General features: G+C 33.5%; 1 protein-coding gene across 8 annotated transcripts in view; it reads left to right on the top strand.

Moving 5' to 3' along the window:
- Positions 1-20,580, top strand: part of PRPF40A (pre-mRNA processing factor 40 homolog A) — a 55,979-nt gene that overhangs the window by 17,440 nt on the left and 17,959 nt on the right. For 4 of the 8 annotated variants that reach the window (XM_046019172.1, XM_046019171.1, XM_046019168.1 and 1 more), the window contains exons 5-10: positions 1,298-1,314; positions 14,721-14,831; positions 16,408-16,528; positions 16,766-16,819; positions 18,381-18,405; positions 19,084-19,458. In XM_046019172.1, coding sequence (XP_045875128.1) covers positions 1,298-1,314; positions 14,721-14,831; positions 16,408-16,528; positions 16,766-16,819; positions 18,381-18,405; positions 19,084-19,458 — 703 coding nt within the window. The remainder of the gene's footprint in view (positions 1-1,297; positions 1,315-14,720; positions 14,832-16,407; positions 16,529-16,765; positions 16,820-18,380; positions 18,406-19,083; positions 19,459-20,580) is intronic. The other 4 variants (XM_046019174.1, XM_046019173.1, XM_046019170.1 and 1 more) reach the window with 1 other exon arrangement.

Below are 20,580 nucleotides of genomic sequence, written 5' to 3'. Positions count from 1 at the left end.
ATCTCCTTAAAATGTTTCACAAATTTCTTTAAGTTGAAATGATGTTCTGAAATATCTAGTATAATATTTTGTCTATTTAGATATCTAGAGCTGATTACTATTACCCTAAATAATCCTGGAAAATTACCTTAAAATTTCTTTTTTTTTTTAATTGAAGTGTAATTGATATACAGTAGTATCCTGTTAACTTCCAATGTACAACATTGTGATTTGATAATTTTGTACATTACAAAATGATCCCCACAGTAAGTCTAGTTAACCTATTGATCACCATCCAAAGTTACTACAATATTATTGACTGTATTTATTATGCTGTACAATACATTGGCTTGACTTACTTTATATCTGGAAGTTTATCTCTTAATCCTGTTCACCTATTTTGCCCTCCCCTCTTTGGTAACCAACATTTTGTTTTCCTGCATCCTGAGTCAGAAACAGACTCATAAAATTTCTTCTTAATTACTTTTAAAATGCTTTGGTTCTATCAGTGATGTCCATAGTAGCTTCTTTTGATTTTGTTCTGTGTGTTTTAATTGTTTTATTCCTTTTTTACATATAGTTCTTATTTTCTTTTTCACACATAGTTTTAGGTTACTAGTTTCTAAAGTTAAACTTACTCATTTGAACTTGGTGGCTGATAGGCAATTCCCCTTATGTCTAGAGGGGTATTGATAATAGTCTAGGACCATACCATCTAATGGACTTTTATGCAATGAAGGAAATGTTCTGTAATCTGTATTGTCTAATACAGTAGTCATTAGCTACATGTGATTACTGAGTAATTGAAATTGGCTAGTGCAAAGAGGAACTGAATTTTTAAATTTTAAACAGGGAAGTGTGGTAGCTAATGGATATTGTATTGTACACCACAAGTCTGGAATTTGTATACTTTAAGGTGCCATAGATTCTAAAGCATAGAATCTGAGGTCTTTGGCATGTTTTAATTTCAGTAGTGTAGTGGAGAAAGGAATTAGTCAAGATAGACACCTATAATAGCAAGAAGAGAAACAAATGTCAAAGATTATGACTACTTCTCCAACGGGATCCAAGTGAGTTTGCAGTTTAAAAGTTAAAAGTACCACTTAATTCTGAAAATGCTTTGCACCATATATGTTTATTTTGTAAAAAAGAGAGCATGCACATAAGTCATATGGGGCAGTCTTAAGATATTTAGTGTGACAGGATAAGGAGGAAGAAATAGTATGAATAAATATTTTAAAAATGTTCACTCAAGGAGACCATGATTTATCACATTGTAAATACTGTTCCTTTTTTTTTTTTTTTTTTTTTTTTTTAGGTACAGCATCTGGTGCAGTAAGTACCTCTGGAACATAGTTATTTCATTATAACTCTTTAATCTACAACATTGATCCTTATTTTTGTTTTAAAGATTATCTGCTAACTTAAATCTTTTTCCTTTCTTTTCTATGCCAAAGGTTGAAAATTCTTTGAACGATTTATCTTAAAATTTAATTTTGATGGGACTTAATGAGAGAAAAAGAAATCAGATACACATCAGAATTTAGAAAGATTTGAATTTCTCCCCTCCCAGTACAATTAGAAGGGAAACAACTTATAGGTATACAGTAATTAACCTGATAGTTTTTACATATGGTTTACATTAGAAGGTATGCATATACAAAAATCTCTGTACCCTTGTTTATTACTGTAAACCCACTGTGTAAACTTTCTAATATACATTTTAAATTACTTATTTGTTTGTTCCTTTCCTAATGGTGTCGGAAAGATAAATACGTTATTCAAAATTGCTGGGTATTTTGTTCTTGGTTTTTTTTGTGTTGGCAGTTTTTTTGTTCAGTTTCATTTGGTTTGTGTTTTTTTTGGGGGGGGGGTTCTTTGTTGGGTTTTTGTTTTTGCTTTTTTTGCTCCCAAGAAAAGGAGAGAATGATACTGCAATACTGCATTTCTTTTTCTCCATACTTGATTTTTTTAGGATAATCTTTATTTTTGCTAATGTTTCTGTACATGGTGTTTTGTTACATATTTTTATTATGTTTGGGAAAATAATACACATCTGAAAGCCTCACCTAAAGATGCCTATTTTTTGTTTATTGATAGTAGCCATGCCCATTGACCTCAAGGGTTTCTTTGATTTTTTTGTATTTTAATTCCTTAAAGATCAGTGGGAAGAAGAGGGTTGTTTTTTTTTTTCCCCAAGATTTTATTTATTTATTTATTTGACAGAGATCACAAGTAGGCAGAGAGGCAGGCAGAGAGAGAGGAGGGGAAGCAGACTCCCCGTCCAGCAGAGAGCCCGATGCAGGGCTTGATCCCAGGACCCTCAGATCATGACCTGAGCTGAAGGAAGAGGCCACTGAGCCACCCAGGTGCCCCAAGAAGAGGGTTTTTTGTTTGTTTGCTCATTTGTTTGTTTCTCGTTTGGTGGGGCGGCGGGTAAGAAGGCAAAGTGAGAATTTTAAGCAGGCTCCATGCACAGCACACAGCCAGTGCAGGGCTCAGTCTCACAACTCGGAGATCACAACCAGAGCCAAAATCAAGAGTCAGTTGCTTAACCAACTGAACCACCTAGGCATCCCGGAGAGAAGAGTTTGTGTGTATAATCTCATTTAATCAAAATAGTCCTGAGAGATAGCTGTTATCCCCATATTATGGTTAAGGAAATGCAAAAAGCTGTTAATTGATTATAAATATGGGGGGAAAGACTTAATTGTGGACTATATTTAAATGTTTTAAAGTTTCTTATATCTTCTGCTTTAAAAGTTGAATGGTTATAGGGGCACCTCATGGCTCAGTCAGTTGAGTGTCTGATTTCCACTTGGGTCATGAGATCCAATCCTGAGTTGGGCTCTGAGCTTGGCGTGGAGTCTGCTTGAGATTCTCTCCATCTCAGCGCCTACCTCTGCTGGCATGCAGGATCTCTCTTTCTCTCTCAAATAAATAGATAAAAATCTTTTTTTTTTTAAGTTGAATGATTATAAAATATCCATGTAATATTCTTCCATTATAAGTGTCTGTATTTTTCACCAGTGATAGCTTCATGTTTTGTTTTGTTTTTTAAATAATGTAGGCTGGCTTGGGGGATTAAGGAGCAGACATAGTGAAAAAGAAGAAAATAAAATTTCTCTCTAACTTTTTATTTGAGAGAGGGAGAGAGCACAAGCTTATGAGCGGGCCAGGGTTGGCAAGGAGGGGATGAGGGGCAGAGGAGAGGGATAAGCAGACTCCACACTGAGTGGGGCTTGATCCAAGGACCCCTGGGATCATGACCTGAGCTGAAGGTAGATGCTTAACAGACTGAGCCACCCAGGCACCCCGAAATATCTTTCTTGTCATAAGTTAAATTCACACATATTCTGGTATCTACTTCTGGGTTTTCTTTTCCGTTGGTCCATATCTGTTTATTTTTCACCCAGTATTACACCTTTTTTTTTTTTTTTATTAAAACAGCTTTAATATTTAGTAAGGTGGGACTTCTGGGTGGCTTAGTTGGTTAGGCAGCTGGCTCTTGATTTCAGCTCAGGTCATGATCTCAGTCTCATACTCTGTGCTCAGCAGGGAGTCTGCTGGAGGATTCTCTCTGCCCTCCCTATGTTTGTTCTCTCTCTCTTTCATATAAATAAATAAATCTTTAAAAAAAAATAATAAAGCAGGTCTTCGTGGTTTCTCTTTTCATTATTTCCTTAGCTATTTTCAGATATTAGTATATGAATTCCAGTATCCCCTTCCAAAAATGATGTATAAATGCATATGTACCCACACACACTGAAAAGACAAAGTTGTGTTTTAATCTGGGATTATCTGTAATTATTTTAATTTTGGAAGAATTGACATTTTCTACTTTTCTATTAAATCTTCCAATCTAAAAATACTGTGCATTTGAAAACTTAGTATTTGCTGTAATTCTTTTTAGATTTCAGGTACACAGGGGTTCCTGGTGGCTCAGTCAGTTAAGCATCTGCCTTTGGCTCAGGTCATGGTCCTGGGGTCTTGAGATGGAATCCTGAGTTGGGCATCCTGCTCAGCGAGTAGCCAGCTTCTCCCTGCTCTCCCTTACCCCAGCTCGTGTACATGTGCGCACTTTCTCTCTCCCTGTCTCTCTTAAGTGAATAAATAATATCTTAAAAAAAAAAAGATTTAGGGTACACAAATTTGAGTTACCTAAACCCTCCCGATTACTGTCATTGTCATTCATCCTTGGAGGATTCCACACATTTTTTCACTTTTTCATCTTCACTTCCATCCCTACAGCACCCTCCTTAATGGGTACTTACTTGGAGATATGCCCTAAGACATGCATGTATTGGAAAAAGCTTATGAAATTTTTTGTGTAGATTTTTTTTTTTTAAGGATTTTATTTATTTATTCAACAGGCAGAGATCACAAGTAGGCAGAGAGGCAGGCACAGAGAGAGAGGAGGAAGCAGGCTCCCTGCTGAGCAGAGAGGCCGATTCGGGACTCGATCCCAGGACCCTGGGATCGTGACCTGAGCCGAAGGCAGAGGCTTCAACCCACTGAGCCACCCAGGTGCCCCTTGTGTAGATATTTTTGCGTGTTTTTTCTTTTCTTCTTCACATATTTCATGTTTATTTTTTTGTTGAGGTATAATTGGCATAACATTTTAGATTGTATAAACTTATTTGGTATTTGTATACATTGTAAAATGTTCACAATAAATTTAGTTAACATCTTTCTGTATACATAGTTACAAATCTTTTTCTCTTGTGATGAGGACTTTTAAGATTTCTCATAACAACTTTGAAATATGCCACACAGTGTTAACTGTAGTCACCGTGCAGTACATTACATCTCCATGCCTTACTTATTTTATAATTGAAATTTGTACCTCTTGACCATCTTTACCCATTTCGAACCCCCACCTAAATCTGTTCTCTATATCTGAGTTTGGATTTTATATTGTTTTTTAGATTCTACATGTAAATGAGATCATAGGGTACTTGTTTTTCTCCATTTGACTTATTTCACTTAGCGTAATACCTTCAAGGTCCATCTGTGTTGTTGCAAACGTCAAGATTTCATTCTTGTTATAGCTGAATAGTTTTCCTCTGTGTGTGTGTGCCCGTTTGTGTGTGTATGTATTCTACATCTTTATCCATTCATCCATCCAAGGACACCTAGGTTATTTCTGTATCTTGGCTATTGTAAATAAGTGAACCTGTGGGTACATCTATCTTTTTGAGTTACCGTTTTCATTTTCTTTGAATAAATGCCCAGAGGCAGAATTGCTAAATTGTATGGTAGTTCATTTTTAATTTTTTGAGTAGCCTTCATACTGTTTTCCGTAGAGGTTACACTGGTTACATTCCCACCAACAGTGCATGAGGGTTTCCTTTTCAGCTACACCCTCCCTAACACTTAATACCTGTTTTTGATAATAGGCATTCTAGCAAATATAAGGTGGTATCACATTGTGGTTTGATTTGCATTTCCTCAGTAATGATGTTGAGCATCTTCTCCTATGTCTGTTGGCCACCTGTATGTGTTCTCTGGAAAAATGTCTATTCAGATCCTCTGCCCATTTTTAATCGGATTGTTTGGGGGTTTTTTGCTTTGGAGTTGTATGAGCTTATTATATATTTTGGATATTAATCCTTACATACACAAGTTGCAGATATTTTTCTCCCATTCAGTAGGTTACTTTTTTCATTTTGTTGATGATTTCTTTTGTTGTGCCAGGAGGTTTTAATTTGATGTAGTCCACTTGTTTATTTCTCTCTTGTTGTCTTTGCTTTTGGAATCAAATCAGTAAATCACTGTCAAGATTGATGGTCAAGGAGCTTTTACTGCCTATCTTTTTTTCTAGTTTTATGGTTTCAAGTTTTACATTCAAGCTTAAATACGTTTTGGGTTAATTTTTGTGCATGATGGAAAATAGTCTAATTTCATTCTTTTTCATGTGGCTGTCCTTTCTTACATATTCCTGCTTCCTTTGAAGGTTAAGCCTTCAGCTCAGGTCATGATCCTGACCTGAATTCATAAATTCATCAATCATTTATGCATGAATTTATTATTTCTTAGATCTTGCTTCTGTCACACTGATCTATATGTCTATGTTTATGCCAGGACTATACTATTTTAATTACAGTACCCTGTTAATATAATTTGAAAGCAGGGAGCATGGTGCCTCTAGCTTTGTTCTTCAGATTCCTTTGCCTATTCAGTTTTTATGTGATTCCATCCAAATTTTAGGATTGTATGTTCTATTTCTTTGAAAAGTGCCTTTGAAATTTTGATAGGATTGCATGAATTTAGTAGTATGGACATTTGAACAATACTAATTATTTTTAATCCATGAGCATGGAATGTCTTTTCACTTATTTATGTTTGTTTGTTTCTTTATTTATTTATTTTATCAGTGCCCTAGTTTTCACTTGTGCAGATCTTTCACCTCTTGGTTACTTTTTTCCCTAAGTATTTTATTAGTTTTGGTGCAATTGTAAATGGTTTTTTTTTTTTTTACTTTAATTTTTCTTTCTGATTGTTTGTTCATGTTGATAAATGCAACAGATTTTTGTATCCTATTTTATTGAATTTATTTCTAATAGGTTTTTTGGTGAAGTCTTCAGGTTTTTTATATATAAAAATCTTTTTTCTATAAATAGCATTGTATTATCTTACTCCGTACCCTACTTGTTTTCCCTTTTAATGATCTGAGTATTTTTATTGGTCTCTTTGTTTACCTGCACAGTAGCTGATAAAAAATTTTTAATCAGTTTCAGGTATCCAAGATATTTTTGGTATTTTAATTGGAATTGCCTTGAATTTATAGATTGTGGAGGCATATTTATAATACTAAGTCATATCAGTGAACATGGTAGTTCTTTTGTGTCTGTCTTGTAAGAGAGCTTAAATTTGAGTTTCATTTTTTTTTTCCTAATCTTTGTATCTAATCCTTTAACTTTTACTGTGTCAGCCAAAACTTCTAGCACTATGGTGAGCAATAGCGGTGATGATAAACTGATTTTGTTACCTTTTTTTTCTCCTTAAAGGGATTATGTATTGAGTTTTCTCCACTTAATATGATGTTTACTATAACTTTCTGATAAACAACTCTTACAAATTGACTTTTCTTTTCCTCATTTGCTGACAGAGGTCATTATGAACTTTATTTATTTTTAGAGAGAAAGCACACAAGCGTGCAAGCCAGGGCTGGGTGCGGTGCCTGGGTGTGGGGGGTTAGGGGGGCAGAGGAATGGGAGGAGAGAAAATCTTAAGCAGGCTGGAGCCTGGTCCATCTCAGGACCCTGAGATCATGATCTGAGCCGAAGTAAGGGTCAGATGCTCAACTGAGTTAACACCCACATGCCCCACTAACTTAATTTTAAAATTCTTCAATGCTTTTTTTCTTATTCACTGAGATGGTCATATGGTATTTCTTCTGTAGTCTGTTAATGTGCAAGTACACAGATACATTTTCTGTTATCTCATCGTTGCATTACTAAGGTGAACCCTAGTTATTCAGTAAGTGTGTTAAGGATGTATATATAGTGCACACGTGTATTTAATTCCTTTGGAATTCAGTTTGCTAATTTAGGTTGTTCGTGTCTGGGTAATAACCCTTCTCTTTCTGGTCCTTAGAACAATTTACATAAATGATGCAAACTTCTTTCCTTTTTTTTTCTTTTTTAAGATTTTATTTATTTATTTGACAAAGAGATAGCACAAGAGGGGAGCAGCAGGGAGAGGGAGAAGCAGGCTCTCCACTGAGCAGGGACCCCAGTGTGAGGTTCGATCCCAGGATCCTGGGATCAGGACCTGAGCTGAAGGCTTAACCGACTGAGCTACCCAGGTACCCCTATGCAAAACTTAACTTCTTAACAGCTTGATAGAACACAACTAAAAATTGTCTGGACCTAGTGCTTTTTGAGTATAGAGGTTTTGGATAACTTTGAATTTCTTTAGTGATTATTGCACTATTCTGGTTTTTAATTTCTTATTTATGCTTTTCCATATATCTATCTGTTTTGTTTGAGGTTTAATAATTATTTAGCATGGAGTTAGAATCCTGTCTTTGCCATTATTTTGCTTTTTCGGAGGGGGTGACCATTCAGTTTATTTCTGCTGTCTTTATTTCCTTCTTGGTTACTTGATTGCCTTTTTTCTAGCTTCTTGAGTGCTTATTAGCTCTTGGTTAGACATTTTTTTATACTAAGTTAACTGTGTTGCTTAAGTTTTGACATAGAGGATTTTCTTTTAACTCCTTTCCCAATATGTTTTCTTTTCCTCTCATTTGATTTCTTTATTGAAAGGATATTGGGTGGTACGGTTTTCTCGGTTTCTAGAGTGGGATTTTTTTTTTTTAATTGAGTTTCTTTAGAGCAATTTTAGGTTAGTAGCACAATTGAACATGAAGTAGAGCTCCTTAATATCCACCCGCCCACAGCCTCCCATACTATCAGTATCATCCACTAGGGCGTAGGATGTTAACATTTATTAAAATCAGTGATCCTACACTGACATGTTGTTATTACCCACAGTCCAGTTTGCATTAGAGTTCATTCTGGTGTTACGTATTCTATGAGTTTTAACAAATGTTAATGACATGTCATTATGATAGTGTGTACAGAATAATTTCACTACCCTGAAAATCTCAATGCTCCACGTGTTATCTCTCTCCTTACCTCCACCCCTTGTCCCAAGTAACCACTGATAGTCTTACTGTCTTACTCTATATAAGTACCTCATTTTCATTCTAGTTTATTTTACCTTCTGAAAACTTAATATATTTCGAATAGGACTTTTTCATATTTTTATTGCAAGTGAGTTACTGTCAATTCAAAGATTTTTGTATATTTAGAGCCAGGTCTATTATACTTTTTTTTCAACTAAAGATAAGAGAATTTTTCTTTCCCAAATATATCGGTTATTTCATTTCATTGCTGTTATGTATTTGTTGAAATACAGTGATTGTAGACTCACCTTTTGGTCATGATTTTAATGCAAGTGGCTTTAGAATAATTTTTATTAGTTTTCAGTAAATTGTCCTTTATCATTTATTGTTGTTTCTAGGATTTTTGTTTTTACTTTTTTAATACTTCCAAACCATCATAATTTTCAGGATGTGATTTGATCATACCAAGTAAATTGGTATGCTCCTATGATTTTTTTTCCAGTTTGTAATAGAAATAATTACTTTCTTATAGATTTCCCAGTATTAAACCACCCTGGCACTGCTACAATCAATTCTACTTGGTCAGAGTATATACAGTGCAGGAATTTCTTGGCTAATGTTATATTTAATAATTTTTAAGATTTTATAAGTAGCATTACCTGCTTTTCTTTTTTTTTTTTTAATATTTTATTTATTTATTTGACAGAGAGAGATCACAAGTAGATAGAGAGGCAGGCAGAGAGAGAGAGAGAGGGAAGCAGGCTCCCCACTGAGCAGAGAGCCCGATGCAGGACTCGATCCCAGGACCCTGAGATCATGACCTGAGCCGAAGGCAGCGGCTTAACCCACTGAGCCACCCAGGCGCCCCTGCTTTTCTTTTTTGATACCTTTTCTTTTGAGTTTTATTATTAATAAAGAGCTTTTCATCTTTTCTTGTGACCTGAAACAAGGACATAATAATTCTGTGTTCTTTATTATTTTTTTTTTTAAAGATTTTATTTATTTATTTGACAGAGAGAGAGATCACAAGTAGGCAGAGAGGCAGGCAGAGAGAGAGGAGGAAGCAGGCTCTCTGCGGAGCAGAGAGCCTGATGCGGGGCTCGATCCCAGGACCCTGAGATCATGACCTGAGCCGAAGGCAGCGGCTTAATCCACTGAGCCACCCAGGCGCCCCAGTTCTGTGTTCTTTAAAGCTTATGTGGTGTTCTGTGAAATTATCTGGTTGGGTATCTTTCAGGTGCTTCTATGGTAATTGGAATATTCATGTATGATATGTTTCTTCTAGGGCAAATTATAATAGTCTTAGGAAATTATTTCCTCTAGATTTTGGGAATTGGTTGCAAATCTTCTGATCGTGATTATGTTCTTCCTTAATTTTAATTTACATTTTGGCTTTTTCTTAATTTTCCTTGTTTAGAGTAATTGAGGGGCTTTTTCTGCCTGTTTAGTGTTTTCATTTATATTTAGTCATGTTTTTTTGGTTTCATTCAGTTGAACTTAAACTTTACTACAGAAATACTCATGTATGTATAAATGTTTATCTGATGTATATGTCTTTATATAGTTTGAGTAGTGAATTTATTCACAACCCAGTTGTTGACTAGCTTTTTGATCTCTGAAAAGTATATCAGCTCTTGATAATTATGTATATGCATTTTTTCCTTTTAAATATTTTCTGTGTATATTTTGCTACTATATCACAATGTCTCAGTCTGTTTTTAAAACCACATCTTAGACATTTTCTATTATAAAACAGATCTCCTTAAGATAAATCTATAGTATGAATGGACCCTAATTGAATGGTTTTCCTATGGGTGGATGTTGAATTATCACTAATTTTTCCTCATTAAAGTAATCCTGTAGAGAACATTCTTGTACATCTTTGTAACTATGTAGGTGAGATTCTCTGGAGTGAAATATCAGCATCAGAAGGTTGTTTGTATTTCTTTTCTTTTTCTTTGGTTTGTTTGCATTTTCAGTTTTGATGAGAACCAGTAAATTGCCAGCAGACCAGTTCTAATTCCATTCCCAACACTAGTGTGACAGAGTACTTTTCTTCACACCCTTTTAACATCTATACTAAGTCTTCAGCTGTCACTTACAGAAAGAATAAAAAGTTTACATTTAATGTATGCTTCCTTGATTTACTAATGAAGTTGAATATCTAATTATGTTATCTGTATTGAGTTGTATTAATGGTCATGTTTATTTTTCCATTAGATTATCTTTTGGATTGTAATTGATTTTTGTATATTAAGGATGATAGTTTTTTAATGCCTTACTTTGCAAATTTATGCTTCTAGTTTATCATTTGTGAAAATGCTGACTTTTGGTTGATTCCCCGGAACTGCCATTTGTGTTGACAGTTTTTTCTTAATACAGTAACTGTCAAAGTAATAAAATAATTTGGGGAAGGCAATCATCTGTGACAAAAGTGCAAAGTAATACTAAAGTTCCAGTGCAGGGATCATCTTAATTGTTCCTGAAAGTCCTCAAAGCAAATCACCTATGGTTAAAAATAATGTCCTGGTTTTGACCCATTCAAAATACACATCTAAGTCTTTGTTAGGTTTTCTCTTATTAAGCAAGGACAGTCTAAATATTTTATAGGCAGTGTTTGTTTATTGCTCAGAAAGGTCTGTTACTAAAAAATAGTAATTTTTAGGAAAATAAGTTTTTCGATTAGACTATGCTGTACTCTGTACTTAATGTAACTATTTGCTTAAGTCATATGTTTTAGCTTATGAAGACAACTTGACAGTTGCTAGTTATTCATATATCCATTGACATTCATGGCATTCTTCATCTTATATTCAGCATTCAAGGTACATTTGTTTATAAGTTTTTCTTGTAAAATATTAGTTACTAGTTTTGGCCAGAAACAAGGTACGGTTTTATTTTAAATTGCAGATTAGATATATATAAGGAAAAGGTGCAAAAATTTATCAGGTAAATAATTTTCTCCAGAATTGACTTCTATAAGTAGATTTAGTATATTAGTTAAGGCATTAGTACAGAATTTATATTCCTCTTTGAAATGATCCTGTTTCTTCTCTTAATGCCAAGTGTTGAAGCCTTGCTCTTTAATAAGAACTTAGTGGGTACTGCAGGGCAATGTTGTAATGAACTCACTAGACAGCTGCGTTACCTTGGGCATGCTCCTGTACTTTCTTGTGTTCTGTTTCCTCTTCTTGTAAGGTGGAGATAATAAATAGTATCTACCTTGGCGGGGTTGTTAACAGAATTAATTTGGGAATTGATATAAAGTAATTAACAGTGCTTACCACTCATTGGTAGATCAGAAATTTATCTGTCCTTATTGACATCTAGACTGTCCTGAATATAGTATCTTTGACACAACATTTGTGTGGGTAAAATATGGTCTTTAGAAGAAAATCTGAATTCTTTCTAGCTTTTTTTTAACTTTCTGGATCACTCTGAGCAGGTTACTAACCCTCCTAAGCCTCGGTTTTCTTATTTGAAAAATGGGGATACTGTTCATACTGCTTTGTAGTATAGCTGTAAGGCTTAAATAAAATAATAACTAGTGAATACTAAATTTCTTATTGCTTATTTTACTGGTTTGTACATTTCTCCTCTTTATCCCTCTTATTTGGTCCAAGTGTACTTTGTCCCTTTTTAATTCCATCTTTTCATGAATTTGTTTCTGGTGAACTAACTCTTTTCTGAGTGCTCTTTAGCAGATGTTACTTGGTAAGTTTAAGTATAATTTTGGAACTTAGCAGATTTCTCTTTAGTGCGTTCTGAGATGCTACTGAGATCTTTTAAAAATGTATATAAAAGAAATAGAAACCTCTGTCTCCCTTAGCAGGATTTACTTTGTCAAATAAAGCAATACTCATACAGTTGAAGCTTCCATACATCTCTAAATCACATCACCTTTTGGTTAGATGTTAAAGTAACAGCAAGCTAAATATTTTCCAGCATTACTATATGTTTGCTCCAGAGAGATTATAGTTGTCCTATCCTGCCACAGTGTTAGAATAAGTTAAAGAATTTAATATACCTTTTGAACTATCTTAACTATCCTGCTATACTATGTGGAGTCCATTTTGTAAATAGTCACGTCAGATGACTTAATCTGTATAAGAAGAGACAAATGTTTTGTTATCAAAAAGCTCAAATTTTATCAACTTTTTTCTTTGAATTTTAATGGCTATTTATAACTCCTTCTTCACAGTAACTTCAGTTTTCTTCGTGGAAGTTTTAGAAAAACTTCCCTCATCTACTAGTGTGAAAATCACATTAATTTGTGTCCTTAAATCACTTTTCTTGTTCTCCATCCCCACATTTTGCAAAACCACATTTCCTGAAATCACTTAGCATATTTAGTTTGACTATTGAATGTGTCTGAAATTGAGATTCATCCTATAATCCATTGTGTCTTACAGTCTCCAGGCAGCAGTTATGACTTAGTTGTATATGACTGAACAATAAAAGTGCCAACATCAGAAGAATGAATGTCAGTGATTTGAAAGAAAGTTCTAGAAGTAGTGGCATAGCATGTTAGCTTAGGGATAAAATGACTATGGTGAGAGGGTAGAAAAAGCAATGAAATGATGTGTGTTGAGCCACATTCCCAAACCAGAAATCAAAAGTAGGTATGTGCTATTTCTCAATAAAGTTGATGAGGAAGGAAAAAAAGGTCATCTTTAAGTACGGACAGAGGATAGTTAAGGACAAGCACTGGTGATTTTTAGTTTTTTGTTTTTGTTTTAACAAATGCTGCATTACCAATATTTTTGATAGCAAAGGGGATGATGATGTGTGGAATATAATGCATGTTGGCAGCTCTCATATAAAAAATGGTCTCAGTGTGAAGTTTAAAGAACAGCTTAACTATTTTATTTGCCTTTGTACTTATTCAAAAAAACTGAATTGTGATAAAAATCAGTGTCTAAGAATATATCTTTAAGAAGTGTAACGTAAAATCTGAATATTAAAAAGTATGTAATAGTGCGAAGATGATTTTACTTTTTCCTTCTTAGAGATATGTATAATGTTTTGTCTTAGATTTGAAGAAATGTGATACATAGATCTTCTCTAACCCTCTTTCAAGCATACTTTGTTACTATCTAAATAATCTGGTACCTGGAACTGGACTTAATACCTTTGATCTCATTCAGTAATTAATTCATTCATGATTCCTTGTACAAATTAAATTTTTAAAAGAACTCTTTATTAAGGTATGATTCACGTATGAAACTCTATATATTCAGTGTGTACAACCAGATGATTTGGTGAATAAATGCATACCTGAGAAACAGTCACCACCAAGACCACAGACACCTATCACCTCTCAAAGTTTCTTCTTACCCCTTTTTTTTATTATTTTATGTGTATATGTATTTGTAAAACTCCAAACCAGCATTTATTTGAGGCATTATCTTTACTGATGCCTGAGGTTTTACTAGCAACTTTTAGTAGGTTCTTAGTAGTTCTTCTGGGTCCAAGAGTGGGCTTATATTCTGTATCAAACTAGTGTCACATAAAACTTTCTCACCCATTTTGTGTTGAGGCGTTTGGATTCACATTTTATCCCTGTTAAATTTCACCTTCATTGTTAAATTCTATCATCCGAAACCCATCCTTTCTAGTTTTGACAGCTGTATCTTTATAGCATGTCAGTCTGGAGCTTTGTCCAACTTGATGTAAATATTCAAGTTATTGAGCTCATGGTCAATCCATCTAATACAACATTAGCATCTACTTCATATATTTTAGCTATAAGGCATAGCTAAAATAATCTGTGTTGCATATAGATTATCTTTGTGCATTAGTTACAAAATTACCATTTTTAGGAGAAACATTCCTATCCTTATACTTCTTAGATACTTTGTAAAATATAGAGATTCTAAAACCTCAATAGATCCATGTCACTTTTGAAATACTTTTAAAATAGTCTATTTTTTCAGTTTCCTCCCTACTGCTTACATTGGTAAATTATTCTAAATGACTTAAACTGTGAAAAGTATGCCTGTTTTTATACCTCTAATTTCTTTGTATATTGTTAATGAAACTAATGAAAACTGATACTCACTAACACTGTTAAATAATTTGAATTTTTTTGTAATTTTTTTTTCTTTAGAAATCAATGTGGACTGAGCATAAGTCACCTGATGGAAGGACTTACTACTACAATACTGAAACAAAACAGTCTACTTGGGAGAAACCGGATGATCTGAAAACACCTGCTGAGGTAAAAGTTTGAAGCTTTAAAATTAGGGATTGTCAAATAGATTGAGTCATTTTTTTCCTTAGGATTTTATGAATATTTAACTGTTAGAAGGACAGACCAATTTTGTTTATTGATTTTTGCCCCTGCTCAGTAAACTTTATCGGGTGGCATCAAATTAAAAATAAATTGGAAGAGCAAAAGGACTCTCTTTCTGCCCTCTATTCTTTAAATTCACATTTTATTATTTATTTAAAGATTTTATTTATTTATTTGTCAGAGAAGGAGGGCATACACAAGCAGGATAAGCAGCAGGTATAGGGAGAGGCAGGCTCCCCACTGATCAAGAAGCCTGATTGGGGACTTGATCCCAGGCTTCTGGGATCATGACCTGAGCCAAAGGGAGATACTTAACCATTGGAGCCACCCAGGCATCCCTATATTCACATTTTAAACTTTTCCCTTTAAGCAAACCTAGGTGATTGCAAATGTCTTCCAGTGAATTTTTAAAAATTTTCCAGTGAGTTTGAGGTAATGGGAATGGAATTAAATTAAAAATATAAGTATCCTTCTTTTAGAGTGGGAAATTGTCTTTGTGGAAAAAAACCCTGCAAAGTATATGTATTTCTCTTTGAATTTTATCATTCACAATATATAGTGTGGAAATTAGATTGAAGGAGTAAATTTGAATAAGCACTATTGTAAATGGTTTAATTAAGAACTCTGGAGTCCTAAGTAAGAGTTGATCTGTCATTTCAAGCTATAGTTGGAGATTTTTCCAGTTTGGCAGCATATCTTTATTTTCTTTCTTAATGAAGGAGTTTGAGGATCTAAAAATATTTTCTAAGCCACCACACTAATATGCATAGCAATATTTTATTATATCATAGCAATATATCATAGCAATTTATTTTATTGGGATGGGAGGTTGACAGAGACTGGTTTTTGTTTTTGTTTTTGTTAATCCCAGTACTGATACAGGTAGTTATTTTTTCCTTAAATATCATCACTAAGACACCCTCTAAATAGGAGTTTTCAGTAGCATTCTCATGCATGCCAAGCATGCATTTATATATTAGGTTTTAAGTATATCATACTTACTTTGTTTCCTTACATAAGATAGTTTGCATAGGTTTAATAAATTATTAGCCATAAAACTGATAATCTAAGCATGGGTAAACTACATTTTGCTTTTTCCCAGTTTTTTTGTTTTTCTTCCTTTGTTAGTATTTGAGAAGTCTGTGAAATATGTATGATAAATTTTACCTATGAAGGGGTGTAAATGGCAACAACAAATAGATACTGAAATTTACATAGACCTGGTTTTGAATCTTGCTTCTGCCCCTTTATTAGGTATATTATCTTAAACAAGTTACTTTCTGTAAGTAACAGTATAAATTTGAAATAATAATATGGATGTTGCAGTATTATTGTAAAGATTAAATAATATTTCAAATAACATTACCTACTAAGTATTCTGTAATTGGTGGCTTATCTCAAAAGTGTTTGATTTGTATGGATTGATATTTAGGGAAACAATAATGTGAATGATGAGTGATGCTAAATACATTACTAACTGAAGATTTTTATTTCCCTTTAGCAACTTTTATCTAAATGTCCCTGGAAGGAATACAAATCTGATTCTGGAAAGCCTTACTACTATAATTCTCAAACAAAAGAATCCCGCTGGGCCAAACCTAAAGAACTTGAGGATCTTGAAGGTAACAGAGAAAAAAATAATTTTTAATGTTAATTTTTTACATATCTATGTCATTCACGTTGAAACAATCCTTTATAAATAGGATTGTTCAAACACAGGTCTTATTTTTAAAAATTAAGTGATTAGAACATTTTAAATGGTGTAACAGTTTTATGGGCTCTTATTTTCTTGTTGCTCTAGATATCAGTTCTATAGATTTTAAATAGATTTTTATTTGATTTGATTCCACTGAAACTAGGATACCAGAATACCATTGTTGCTGGAAGTCTTATTACAAAATCAAACCTGCATGGTGAGCTGCTTTGATAATTCATTTTCTGTCATTATTTAACATTTTTAGAGTTTGTTACTAATGTTCACTAACCATGATTGGATAAATCTGCAGTGAGAAATCTCTAATTAAAAATTCATTAAAGGGTTATATTATAAATGAGCTTGTGACTTTTAAAATTATACTTTGATTAAAAAATTAATTTACCATTGGAAAATTGAATAAGGGCATCATGTACAATAATTTAAATACAACTGTGAGTGTTGGTATATACATACAATATGTGATTTAACCCATGTAGCGGATAGCAGAGAGCCTTGAGTTCAGTTTAAATTTTTTAATATATTGTCAGACTATACATTTAATGCTAATATTATTTTAGCACAACATTGTAAAATAGCCTTTATGTTATGAGAGAATTAAACAAAATGTCCTTTACTTACTTTACTTACAAAGGGAGTATTTTTCATTATTCTTGACTGTTCAAAATACCCCTGAAAATCTGGAAATACTACCTAATATGAAACCCAGTTCTTCAAATAGCAGAAGTTAGAGTGAGAATTGAAAAGTTAGTTCTTTTACTCATTTCTAATAGAATCTGGTATCATAAATTATTAATTTAAAAGCAGTAGATTTTAGAAATGGAGAATATAATAAAGTAGTCTGCAGTGTGGAATGACATCTGACAGTAAAGAGAATAAACATTTCCTAAAGTCTCTGTGATCTTAAGTCTAGTTACCTTTTTCTTGTGTCACATAATTAGCTTATTAGATCATCATTGTATCCTAAAAATATGTTAATTTATGTAAGTAATGATGACTTTTTTTGTCAGACACTCTAAACATACTTTCAGAAATGGTTTACATTAAAGGGGGATAAGTTTTTTAAATATTTTCATGAAGTTCAGCTTTGTTAGTTACATGGACCACCTCATTCCCTAACAATGCTGAATACTTTTGTTACCCATAAAGAAAAATTTACTTTAATTGGAATAAAAGCTGAAATACTGAATGCAAATCTTTAAAGCTTTTTAAATTTCTATACTAGCATTGGCTAATAATAATAATATTGTAGATAGGTAGATTTCCATTTTATTCATGTGAGAAATATCAAGCTCATTTCTGATATAACCCTACTACAAAATAGTTGGTGTGTATAACTATCTATCTACCTGTCAATGCTAGTATTTTGTGCTGGAATTTTATCATGAATTTGGTCTCATTTTGAATTTGATATCTTAAAAAAATAATAATAATAATTTTACCCCTGGAGAAAATACTGTTTTGTTCCAGAATTACACAGATATTTTCAGAGAGTTTTTGCAGTAGCTAGCAGCCTTTGGGAAAGTAACAGTGTGCAGAGAAACTTTCCTAAAAACTGCTGTTATTTAAATTTGTCTTCATTCTTTAATTGCTGCCCTGGAACTTTGGAGCAATAACTTGCTCTGAAAAAGTTTGTTTTTTCGGGTGGTAAATTAAATCTTATTGTATGAAATTTCTCTTTATCTCCCTTTAATGTTTATTTTCAGTGATTGTATTTAAAAACCATGTCATATGTGACTTTTCTTTTTTCTCTTTAATAGCAATGATCAAAGCTGAAGAAAGTAGGTAAGCAATTTTGAATATCAGTATGATTTACAAATTTGGTGTCTCCTGTATATAGCATTCTTGTTTTAACTATTTGCTTTATAGTATAAATAGTATTTAACATGAGGGTGATGGTTTGATGTCTTTGGAGGATTGGGAGCAGGGAGAAGGGTATTTACTCAAGATATACAAATGATACTTTACTGGACAGTGATTGTTGGAATTTGGATTGCATCCTGTGTTGTAGTAAAGTTCAAAATTTGGTTTGATTTAATTTGGGAATAGGTGAAATATATATGTCTTCCTGTATTCAGGTTTCCCTTTTAATATATGAAATGGATAAAATTTAAATTTCTTACAGATATTTATGATCTAGGCCAAATTTTATGAAATATAATAACAATCCGATAGTAGGGCATTTTGTGAACGAAAACAATTACTGGGCTTTTGGAAGTGCAGGTGTTGCATGAGTCCCTATCCTATATTATCCTGAATGTTTGCTCCGTTAAATCAAAGTAATCCAGTTTCATTCTGTGGTTTTCATCTTTTCAAATGGCTTATAGTTTGCCACATTGCCTTTCTCCCTTTTATAGTTTCTCTTAGTCATTTGATTTTGTGATAAAAACTAGTATTTTTTGACTTTCTGATTATTACTTAATGAGATGACCAGTTTTTTGTTGTTGTTTCTTTAATGCATAGTAAGCAAGAAGAGTGCACCACAACATCAGCAGCCCCAGTTCCTACAACAGAAATTCCGACCACCATGAGCACCATGGCTGCTGCGGAAGCTGCCGCTGCTGTTGTTGCTGCTGCAGCCGCTGCTGCTGCTGCCGCTGCTGCTGCCAACGCCAATGCTTCCACCTCTGCTTCGAATACTGTGGGTGGAACTGGTCCAGTTGTTCCTGAGCCTGAAGTTACTTCAATTGTTGCTACTGTTGTAGATAATGAGAATACAGTGACAATTTCAACTGAAGAACAAGCACAACTTACTAGTACTCCTGCTGTTCAGGAACAGAGCATGGAAGTATCCAGTAATACTGGAGATGAAACAGCTAAGCAGGAAACCGTAGCTGAGTAAGTTTAGTGACTTTTGTAGATCAGTACCAGACTTCATTAAATGTAAGAAGTTGCCAGTTCATGTGGTGGCCACTGAGTGTTTAAAATTTTTTATGGATCAAAACATGAGACTTTAGGTAATGAATCATTATCTAAAATAATCAAGGCTGAATTTTGTGAGGTCATGGTCTTAAACTGTTGAAAACTAATCCTCAGAAGGTTTAGGAAGCAGAATTCAGAGGTAGAGGGTGAGGTACAAATTTAAAACGGGGTACCAACCACCTTAGTAAACAAGATATGTCAGTTCTGGAGCCGTAATTTTAAATCAAAACTAATGCAAAAAGTACGTGATTATTAAAATAACAAAATTTAAATAAAGATAGGATTAGTATTACTTTATTTTGCAACAGTCTCAAATATGACTTAGCAAAGCCCTGAAAGGAAGTGCTAGTTTGATCAAATAGAAGCAAAAATTAAGTAGACAAAAACATTTAGTAGGGTGTATGAGCAAAACTGTTACTGTAATTAAATTGCTACAACTTTTTAATATGGCAGACAGCTGCATCTGTCAATTTATAGTTTACATGTACTTACGTTCTATGTCATGTGGTCATATTTCATCTGGCTGTGCTTTATACAGATATAAAATTTGAGCCATGCTTCTTGATTTTAATGATGTTCACATACGTTTTAAAAAACTGTGAACCATGGTGTCAAGTTCCAAACATGATCACCCATCTTAATATTTAAATATACTGATCTCATCTTCCAACTCCTTCTTATAAATATACTTTTTAAAATTTTTCTTATGTATGTTGTTTCCCGAAGTTGAAAATCACTTTAAAATTTTTCCTGTTTAGAAGTTGAAAAGGGGGGGTGCCTGGGTGGTTCAGTGGGTTAAAGCCTCTGCTTTTGGCTCAAGTCATTGATCCAGAGTCCTGGGATCGAGCCCCACAAGAGAGCCTGCTTCCCTTCCTCTCTCTCTGCCTGCCTACTTGTGATCTCTCTCTCTCTCTGTCAAATAAATAAATAAATAAAATCTTTAAAAAAAAAAAAAGTTGAAAAAGGAATCTATATGGTATATTTGAAGGTATAGAAGAGTAACGTTTTACTTACATCTTTCGACCCTTTTTATTTATT

This window comes from Meles meles, chromosome 9 (assembly GCF_922984935.1).
Source record: "Meles meles chromosome 9, mMelMel3.1 paternal haplotype, whole genome shotgun sequence".
NCBI lineage: Eukaryota > Metazoa > Chordata > Mammalia > Carnivora > Mustelidae > Meles > Meles meles.
The sequence above is the reverse complement of the archived record's forward strand: the minus strand, read 5'-3'. Positions and strand labels throughout refer to the sequence as shown.